Below are 11,097 nucleotides of genomic sequence, written 5' to 3'. Positions count from 1 at the left end.
ATTTTATTTATTGTTTACTCTATTTAATTTGTAAAATATGTGCACACACACACACACACACACACACACACACACACACACACACACACACACACACACACACACACACGTAGAAAAATATTTAGTATACACATCCAGAAATGCATATACTATTATATATTGTACATATATTTATTAGTTTCAGATGTAGCCATTCTTGTATTTTGCTTGTTTACATTATTGTATTTTGCACAACTCTGTTGCTTGTGAAGCTCGCACACAAGAATTTCACTCACATGTGCTGTACCAATGTACCTGCACATGTGATGTGACAATAAAAGTGATTTGATTTGATTTGAAACCTGAAGGGCTTATTTGTATATTATAAACTACAAATACGTGAAATGTATTTGTATTCTAGCCCCAGCATCATGCAGACAAGGAAGCCTTAGGATTTTCAAAACCTGTTCCCAAACAAGTTTGGACGGCTTGTAAAATGTAAATAAAAGAATGCAAAAGCTGAACTCTTGCAGCAAAAATCTTTATTCCTCATCCCCCTGACTGTCTTCTCTCATTACTTTAAATAAAACTGACCTGCAAATGCCTTTTGGGACAAAAAAAACAAGAAACAAGAAAACCATTTTAAAGCTTTTATTTGTTCACTAAAGTTACTTACACTGCATCAACAACAATAATTAACATGTAAAGCTCTTGGGGAAGATGCAAAATATTTGTTTTGCAGAAGAAAAATCAGGCTGAAAACTTATATATAACAAAAAAAAGATTTAAAAAAATGCAAACATGGCTTCAGAAGCCTCAGCGCTGCAGAAACAGTTTGATCTTAATCTGATGTGGATCCAGAGATGATTGAGCTTTTTGGTTTGTTTGACTTTCTTTTTTGCAGGAGATTGAATATACTATATATATATACTATAAGTATTCATAAGTCAACACCTTTTTTTGTAATGGGCAGTGAGAATTTAATTTGCTAAACGACTTTACACACAAATTACAGCCCCATTCAGACACATGAACCTCATAGAAGGAGGTGAGCAATGAAGCCGTCACTATAGTTATTCAGGCTAACAGCAGAGGAGTGAAGTCTCAATAATGCGATATAGAGAGTCTAAGGAGGTTGGGAATAAAGCGATTGGACTCCTTTAAGTTTCGTGAAGACGTCTCACTTCTCATCCAAGAAGCTTCTTCAGTCCTGATATTTTATTGCTTCCTCCTGTGATGCTATTGGTACACCAGCTGCACATACTGAGATTTTTATTCAAACATGCAGGTGTGCTAAATGGATTCCTGGAATCAGCATTTCATGACTCCTCATGGAAATGGAAGAGGGAGCAGGGACGTTCCCTAAACTGCAGTGAACCAGAACAGTGTGGACAGCGAATTATTGTGTTATTGTGTTATTAAAGATGAAAGCAGAGAATAAATACATTTTTCTCTGCATCGTTGATTGTTGCACATTGTGTCAAATATCACGAGTTGCTGTATCGTGATACCATCGTTATCACAGGTGACTTATTGTGATAGCATAGTATCATGAGTGGACTCGTAAGAGAAGTGGACATTCAGCTGGACAAATACAAAAGCCTCCCCATGGGGGCGCTACTGACTCAAAGGGAAGCAAAGTGTGTGCAGTTATCCTCAGAGATGGAATTTAGTCAACAAACTTAAACGTGTATCATTAGATTTAAAATGACTTCCAGAAAATGCAGAAGCTGTTTCCTGTTTTTAAGTCTGCTTCTGTGTAACCAAATAAAAACTATAGAGATAACCAGATTAGCAGCAGCACCGGTGCCTTCATAGGGAGAATGAAAGAATCTGAATCACATGAATGAGGCTCTGGACAGGGTTGAAAGCACAATAGGAGAAGCCAGGTCAGAGAAACAGCTCATTATTACTGAGCTGAACACTGAGTCACATGCTGCAGACTGGATTACCATCACTGAGCAGAGCAGGTACTGATTACATCACCCACCTCCTTGCTCTGAATGAGGGCACCGAGAATGAACAAGAAGTCCAGATGTGTGATGAATATTTCAGCCTAAGGGGGGCGCTGATGAGTTGATATGAGGCCAATACCTCACCTCTGTCAGATCCACATCTTTATCTGCAAATCAGAATGAACAAAAGCTCTGTCCAGTGCAAACACACAGGCATCCACACAGACATAGAAGGGTCAAAGTTCAAGGTTTGGTCCAGACTAAGTGCTGTTGGGGAGCTGTGCTTCCAGTCAGCTCCCAGCAGGGGGCGCGGCCTCCGGCTCACTCATTTCTCAGCTTTCACCTTCGTGTCATACGTCCCGGCATTCTTGTACGCTCCCACGTAGCCCGTGTTCTCCACAATCTCCTCACGACCCTCGCGACCTTTGCCCTTGCCGCTGTCATCAAAGCGCTCCTTGTGTGATCCAGTGTAACGGGACGTGTCGGTCAGACGGTCCACCGCTGCTGTCTTTGCCACTTTCTGATGGAAGTAGAAAAATTAGATTAAAGTCAGTAAAAGAAAAAATATCTTCCCTGCTTCAGGACGCGTCTCTGTTTTTTTAACAAGAGGGGAAAAATGAAGACAATGCAGAAGCGTCACAAACTGCTGTTCCTCTAATGACCACTTGAGGCCACAATGAGGTTGGCCCTTCTAGAGTTCCATGTTAACATATCCAACATTACAAAGCATGTTTACAGCCTCTAACATAAACCATCCACTACTTCAGGTCACTAAACATTATTTATTGATCGTGTGTTTGGGCGTTGGAGCCTTTTAGAGCATTTTAATAGATGACACAATAAATATTCTGGCTTGTTGTGTTTTATTCGTCTGCTTTTTAACTCACTGATGATAACGTGTGATTCCAAAAATCTTCAAAATGCAAAATCATGAAGTCAACAAGTGATATCACAGTGGCTACAACTATTTTTCATAACTTCTATGTTTTCTGTACGACCATGGGTGCAACACGCAAACGCCACTTAGAAAGCAACTCTTACTGATTCACGTTTAGTTTAAAGTGGAATTAAAATTGTTGTTTGCTTTAAGCTATGATTCTGATCATTGCACAGCATTTTAGATAACACGGAGCCCTCTGCATTTAACTGCACTGAGTCCCTGTAAACTGCACCTTCATTATGCAATCCTCTCTGCCCCAGGGCATCAAATGAAGACTCCACTGCAAAACCACAACAAGAATAATATGTCTGCTTTCTTCATTAGTTTTCTTCAGGTAGCTGAAATGAGGATAAGATAGAGTAACTGGAAACTAAGCGAATGAAAAAAAGGCCCAATGTCAGAGCAGGCAAAACAAGGCAAACAGGAAGGGTAGTAGAAACCAAAGTTTAAAGAATATGGACATTTAAATAAAGCATCTGATAGTTTTTAAAGTCACATGTATTTAGCACCATTCCCACTTGATTAGCAAGTAGCAAGAGGTGCCTGCTCCTTAGCCTTTTACAGTCGTGTAGTTATCAAATCAGTGTGAGAACCAATAGTGAGTGAATGGGTAGATCTGGATATGAAACAGTTCTTTTTCACCTCAGGAAAACAATGGATTTCACCAACAGTCCCATATTGTACTGCTGATAGGTAAAGTTTAAATGACATGCAGTGTCATTTGTAACTCCACAGATAGCCACCAAGAACTTCTTACTATGAAGTTCTGCTTTAATCCATGAAAACTTTAAAACTTTGAATCGATAACAGACATATGATAGATAATATAATGCTGATTCCTTCATGAACACAAAAGCTTGTAACTTGATCGTGTTTTTTACTCATGGATTGTCATCTGTAATGCATGCATTTCAGTCAGGTTAGTGTTGACTGTATCTGCTCTGATGACTGAAGAGCGTTTAATGATCTGGAGAGGATCCAGACTGCCTCTCTTGCTGGCTCAGGCTCTGAGGACCTCATCATTATAAAATAAGAGCTCTTTGATGTGTGCAGTTGTGATCTGATGGATGAACCAGCTGTGATTGAGCCATGGCTCTGAAATATTAGAGCAGAGTAAGACGCTTGTTTGTGGAGCAGCTCAGGACTTGTTTTTCTACAGCTGAAAACTGAGAAGATGAGCCTGAGGTGATTAAACGCTGAGCTAAATATAAAATATGAGCAGCACATAATCATACTCGTCTAATCATGTTTTCATGATTATGCTGCTGTTTTTCACAGACAGACACTCTTCTGTCCAAACTGTAGCTCAGAGTGTGGAGCTGGGAAATCGACTAAACTGATCAGAAAAATTCGTTTCTATGCAGATGATGCAGTTTTATGCATCATCTGCATAAAACTTCCGACTTCACTCGCCCCTTGATGTTTTTTATCATTACTTTAAATACACTGTGTTATCTACTGCCCTCTCAAATGAGGCCCTACCCCAGGTGTAGCTCCAGGGTGGAGTCCTGGTATCCCTGGTCCTCAGTCCTTAATGAATCCAATCATAGACGTTTTGAATCGCACTTAGTCTGGCCCCTCACCCAGGACCAGTTTGCCTTGGGAGACCCTACCAGGGGCAAACTGCCCCGGACAATATAGCTCCTGGGATCACTTGGGCACACAAACCCCCCCACCACGGTAAGGTGGCGATTCATGGAGGGGACTATTATATATAAGTATGGGTGTGGCTTAGTATGACAGTGTGGTTTAATCCATATAACTACATTATCACTTACCTTTAAGTCTTTTCTTTTGGAGACTCATTGCTTTTGTTTTTACACATATGCACAAAAAGAAAAATGATGCATTTCACAAAATATACATAGCATAGAATCACAATTTCCTGTTTTACTGTTGAGCATCTTTATTGTGGGATTTAGAGCTTTAAAACAACAGGCACACAAGCATCTTGTCTCACCGTCACACCAACGTTGGTAGGCTCTCGGCCTTCCACCAGCTTGTGGATAGACTGCAGTGCCTCCTCTTTGCTTTGACCTTTGAACCTCTTTGGAGCCAGCTCTTCCAGAGCTTTCTGAAACTCCTCGTAGTTGATGACCCGAGACGTCTTCTGTCTGTACAGAAATACACAAAAGGAACACAGACATGGAAGAGTTCAGAGTCTAAACTGTACTATTAATTCTCTTGGTTGGAAAATGTCTTTTAGCTGTTTTTAAATTATTAAACAGATATTTTGTTTCATCGAGAAAAGTTTGGGAAGCTGAACACAGGCACAACTGTCAGAGTAATTGTGGTGACTGGGAATTCAACAAGAACTCAAGTAACTAAAAGTAGAGCAACAAAACTACAGAAAACAAACAACAGCTGCCCCTTCGATACACCGCACTGCAATTCCTCAAAAACGTCCATCCCAGGAACACAGCAAAAAGTCTTCTTATTGCAGGTCTAAATCTTTGGCATAGTTCAAAACAGGTCCCTAAACATTTCCATTATTTTCTTGGTCCCCCGGTGTATGTTATTGTTTCTAAAGAAATACTTGACATCAATCATTTCATCCAGTGCTTAACATTTTGTCCCCCAAAACAATGATGTACTATTGTTACTAAGTTTTATAATGTAGTTCCACGACTGTCTTTATCCGCCAGTCCCATCCATGTTACACCCATGTGATGGATGACGCTCATCAGTTTTCGGAGTATGACTTCAGCGCTCTGCCTGAAGTAATTATGTGCTACATTTGTGTTCGAATATAGACTAAAGTGCTGCAGTTTTATTAGGGCGTGTGGAGGAGACACTGACTTAAAAACTAAATACGGAGCAAAAAGTCTTTCAGAGGTAAGATTTATGCACGTGTTTCCATACAATATGGCAACAAAAGACTTTAAGGGAGGTGGTTTTACAAATATAAGTTCGAATAATCGCCCCACCTTTGTTAAAGAGCAGGACACATTCACTCCCTGCACGCACTGTTGTCCCACATTACAAGCAAGGCTTGAACGGCGCTTCTAAAAGGGCGTTTCCAGATTAGCCATGATCTGTAGCGTGTCCGAGCACAAAGCCCTTCAAGGTTTGCACCAAACACTGAGCTCCCCATCATCCACATTAAATGTGCATATGCAATAAAAATGTGACAGCTACCTTGACAGTGGAGCACTGCTGTTTCATCAGCATAATGGTACTCAATTTTCCTCAAATTCAGTGTGGACCAGCAGGTCTTCAAATACCACAGTAAAATATCTCCAGTACTCAAAAGGCACATGTCACCAGCAGGGTGTTGTGTAAAGTCACCTCTGTAATCCTTTTGAGTTTCTGGAGAGAGATTTGTACGGAAGAGGATTAGGGCGGAAGAGGATTAGGGCCACTGGAAGAAAAAAATCAGAATTCTGACTTTTTTCTCAGAATTCTGAGAAAAAAGTCAGAATTCTGAGATTAAAGTCAGAATTATTATTTTTTCCCCAGTGGCCCTAATCCTCTTCCGTAGATTTGGCCATGTTAAGATGAGACGCTAGTTCATCAGCCGATGGTCACAAACTTGGTTATAAAGCTGGGAAAAATTTGCTTTCTGTTCCAGGCTGCACATTTTAATGATGACAGTTAACCAGTTCATTTCTACTGTGAGGCTGGGGATTATAAAATGGGACTCTCACTTTTGGAGCATGCCTCAAGTGGACATTAGAGGAACTGCATTTTATGCAGTCTTTTGACACTGGCGCTGATGTGAACACTCACTTGACTTTGGAGAAGACGATGTCCACGTCAGTGCCGGTGACGTTCTTGCCGTCAGTGATCTTGCAGTCTTTGCACAGTTTGGCCCAGTTCTTCCCGGTTAGATCCTTGCCTGTTGCCTTTGTGTCTCCATGGACTGCAAACTTCCTGAAAGCTGTGAGGAGCTGCTCCATGTCTGCACTCTCCGCCATGATGAAAAGATAATCTACAATAAAATTAAGCAGAGGACAACACTGGAGATCGTGTGTGAAGGTAATCTCCTCCCCCTACAGGATTTATGAGAGCATTTTGAGTTTATAAATCAAAGCCATATGTATTACAGCTGTTCATTTAGTTTATTCACCTGTAGTCACCTGGAGCCACACACACTGTCAGATAATTCTAATTAAAATGCTTCAACAGTTACCAACATCACAGTTGTGGTTGACAGATCCAGTTTAGTGGTTCAGATGGGCCAAGAGAACAGGTGACTGTGTCGGCGGAGTCAGAGCAACCACACCCAGATCAGGCTGCCATTATGTTTTTTCATGTATGAGCGTCTGTGGAGATTGATTCGCTTTTGAAGTCACCCTCCGGTGGCCATTAGAGGAACTGCAGTTTCTGGCACAGCTTCATTACAGATTCTATCCTGTTATTTCCTGAAGGTCAATATGTCGTGCATAGCACTTTGTAAAATAAACCAGCAGAGTGGATATTTCCTCCTCTCTGTGCAAAGCTCCTCTTTCTGAATGGTTCTTGGAAACAATGCTTAGTTTTCCCTTTGGGAAACCTTCTGCTGTGCCAGTAGCAGCTAGAAGTTGTTGCTTCTGTGTGTAGGTGTTTTGGACATGAAGATCATTTTGATCATTTTGCAGCTCCAGCAGAAGTGTGCATGTGCCCACAGAATATGTGTGTGTGTGTGTGTGTGTAGGGTGTGAGACGTGACCTCACTGTGGTTTCTCAGGCTTGTGCGACTACACACACACACACACACACACATTGATGCAATCCCAAACAGTGGGTTTCATGGAAACAGAACTGGCTGCATCTCTGTCCAAATACACTTGTGTCTCCTTGTCATGCTGCTTCTGGTGAAAATTCCACTTGCACAACTCTGAATCAGAGCTGCTGCAGGCCATAGCGGCTGAAGTTATAGTACAGATAGTTAATATGAGCCCTGCTTACACACACACACACACACACACACACGCACACGCACGCACACACAGTGTGTGAAAGGTGTAAGTGCATCTGTGCATTAAAACTGGTGTGTAGGTGTCAGATTCCAGGCAGTGGAGGCAGCTGCAGTTTTAATGTGAAGCAATCTCTTCTATTTGGAAGCTGATTCATTAAACCTGCTTTTTGTTTTTAGGAAGAGTGATCAGTGCAACTCCGCTGCAGTCTCTTTTTAGACGTCTCAACATAAGAAGCATCTCTGCATTCAATTGGCTCTTGTAACAATCTTCAGGGACTGACCTCTTGTGATGAGCAGCGATTTGTATCGCTTCTTTAGAAAACAGAAAATATCGCACAAAATCACACATTTAAAAATCAACCGATAGTTTAATTGCAAGGAGTCAGACTCTGGATTAGCTCACAGCAAGGCAGGTACTGTCTAACATCTATCAGATGTGTTCAGGTGCAAGACTGAAAGTCGGTCATCTCTGAACCCAAATCCCACAATCACGGCAGTTAAAACTGAAGACAGATCAAAGCAGGATTTAATCTGGTCTCATCAACAAGTTAAGACTGTTCTGAGTTCAGTCAAGTTTGAGCTGTTATTGTGGTAGAATGATTCACTCTGATACAAACCATTCCCAAGCCAACTAATCCCAACAGAGACTGACATTTAACGATCACATGTTAAAACATTCAAATCTATGAATAACTGTTAAAACAGGAGCACAGAGGTTGAGGAGAAATGCAGGAGCGTTAGAGACAAAGGAGACTATAACCAAATATTAATCGGATGTATCATGGTACATGCGATTCTAGAAATTCTAGAAATAAGAGGAAGGTGACATGGGAGATCGCTGCAGCCCCGAGGTTAAAACCAAGGTCACTGCTTACATAAACGTTAACGTCAGCGTACTTGAACTTAACTCACTGTAGTCTTTTCCTAAGAAACACGTATCGTTGCTCAGAAAAATTCCCTGCTTACTTGGAGGAATAAAACAAAGATGAAACAGTAAGGTTAAAGTTAAAATCTGGGTGGTGCACAACAAGCCGAAATGGCACCAAAAAAATGGTACGCCAGCAGTTGTGACATCACATCTGGCAGAAACAGCAAGCGAAACCTCCCTGTGCAAAGGTAGACTAACAGTTTGAAGCGTAGCAGTTTTTTTCTCATCCTCATTGTGTTTCTTGAGCATTATCGTTGACAGAAATAATGAAAAACACAAAAACATAAATTCAGATCAAAATTTGCAGCGCTAATTTAAAACATGCACTGCAGCTGGGAACTTTTTACGATACCACCCGACACAAACATTCAACGCAGTTATATGGGACATTAAACAGTGGAACAGTGGTAAAGAGTCAGCGTGACGTAAGATTTGCAAAAGGACTTCTTGTAGTGAGAACGTTGTTAGCTTCATGCTAGCACTTGTTGGGTGCTCCATGTGAGAAAGGGGAACTTCAGACACTCTCCTGAACTAATTCTTGTGAAATTGTCCAATATTTATGTGTGAAAATTACTTTTTTTTTTCCTTAACCATCGATAGACTGGGCTGCCCACATCTCGCCGTCTTTATTCTGCCCATAGTGACCAACAGCCTGTTACAAAAGCATCCTGACTGTAGCTTACTGCCTAAAGCATCTGCCTATCACTTGCACTTGTAATTCCTGGGTTTCCTGAAAAAACAAATATTCTATGCACAATTATCAGCAGGCAGGTAGGAAAAGCTGCACCTGGGTGAAACCCAGGAAAAAAGGCTGGGTTCTGACACTTCACTGCTCCTTTATGTTTTTGCTTTGAGACGCACAGACAGATATTGAAAACTTGATTGTTAATCAATAGTAGGAACTTCAGTCCTGTCTCAGTGTTAAAAACAAAGCTCAGCTAGGCTCACACGCTCTGTTTCTAGCAGCAGCTCTCCTTCAGTTTGAGTGCGTTTTAGTCATGGGGCCACACAGACTGTGTAAAGTGTATGGGCGTGCCAGTCAGTGTGTGTGCATGTGTGTGTGTGTGTCACTATGCAAAGACAAATAAACAGATTACCGACTGTCCACACTTTTAAAATTCATAAAACATGACAGCATGTGGCTGCACTTTAAATCCCTGCAAGTTTGTGTTCAGTAGCAGATCCCATGCACACATCGCTTTTCTAATTTTGTACTTTTTAAGCCAGCAATTTTTAGCAAATTGTAATCAAACATCTTGTCTGGTGTGAAGGATCCTGCTGTTTGCTGTTTTTTGTGAGATCTGAATATTTGTTTGGCGAGAACGCTTCATGGCTATTTCTTTCAGACATTTTAAGTTGATAAGTGGCAGCATTATTGAAGACACAGCAGATGAATCACTGAAGCTTCCAGCTGTGCAGACTCCAAACATTCTGCTCTCTGTGCATGTCTGAAATTAAACCGACTCTGATCTTCAATCAGTGCAGAAAAAGTTTCTGGAATAAAACTAAAAAGTTGTTCCAGCACTGACTGCGTGAAGATTTTAAAAATTTATCTGAAAACTGTCCTTCTGTTTATATTAAACACATCAACTTCTACTTTTTTGTTCTTCTTAATTTTTCCATTCTTCTTCTTTGCTTTGCACTTCTGACATCTGCACCACACCCAATCTTTGAGTCTTATTCTCTAAAACTTTTTTCTTAAATTCCACGATTTCTCTCTTTTTTTAATTGCATGTGTCTCCTGCAGTTTCCTACCTGTCTGTCTTCAGTCCCCTCCGTCTGCCTCTGCTCTCCCTCTTCTGGCCCTCAGCAGCGGTGGCAGCATTCAAATGAGTTCTGAAGAGCTAAGGGCTTGTTATCATCTGTTTACCCCGTCGCCTTGGCGACATCCTGTCCAACATCAGGGGAGGGCAATAAAACAGAGAAAGAGGGGGAGAGAGAGGGAGGGTTGGTCCTACGGCAGGGCGCTTATGCAGGCTCCTGCAGTTTCCCACAGCTGCAGGTCAAAGGTCAGAGGTCATAATGATCATATAACAATGCTGCATGCAGATTTTTATGCTTTAATTGAAATTAAAGGCTGGATAAAGTGTAAACATAAAACAAGAAAAACACTCTGTTGAGCCTTTGGCAGGTTTTAGCAGCTGCTCAATACACTGGCTGAAAATAAGATTTAATGAAGTTATGATGACAGATTTCTGAGTAAATACTCTTTGCAGTCTGGCCCCTTCCTCTCTGTGTCAAAGCTGCACGTAATGACGGGCGAGTGGCTGAAAGGCAGCATCACTGCTGCCAGTGACAGAGAGGCAAACACAGAGTGCTTTGGAGAATTTCTAAGGTAAAAAGGAGACATGCGGTCATGTGAAAAAGCAAGTGCACCCTTCCTTCTACCATAGGA

General features: G+C 41.2%; 1 protein-coding gene across 1 annotated transcript; it reads right to left on the bottom strand.

Annotated features, from left to right (window-relative positions):
- Positions 1 to 616: 616 nt before the first annotated feature.
- Positions 617 to 10,584, bottom strand: tppp3 (tubulin polymerization-promoting protein family member 3). The gene is made up of 4 exons (XM_086299016.1): positions 10,458 to 10,584; positions 6,604 to 6,805; positions 4,835 to 4,988; positions 617 to 2,454 (listed from the first exon to the last, which is right to left on the bottom strand). The coding sequence occupies exons 2-4, from the start codon at positions 6,789 to 6,791 to the stop codon at positions 2,260 to 2,262; spliced, it is 537 nt and encodes a 178-aa protein (XP_086155142.1). The 5' UTR covers positions 6,792 to 6,805; positions 10,458 to 10,584; the 3' UTR covers positions 617 to 2,259.
- Positions 10,585 to 11,097: the final 513 nt, after the last annotated feature.

This window comes from Aulonocara sp. 'chitande type north' Nkhata Bay, linkage group LG1, assembly GCF_057382095.1.
Source record: "Aulonocara sp. 'chitande type north' Nkhata Bay isolate Kocher_YH1m ecotype deep benthic linkage group LG1, A_spYH_male_GT1.1, whole genome shotgun sequence".
Lineage (NCBI taxonomy): Eukaryota > Metazoa > Chordata > Actinopteri > Cichliformes > Cichlidae > Aulonocara > Aulonocara sp. 'chitande type north' Nkhata Bay.
This window is presented reverse-complemented; position numbering and strand designations above follow the sequence as displayed.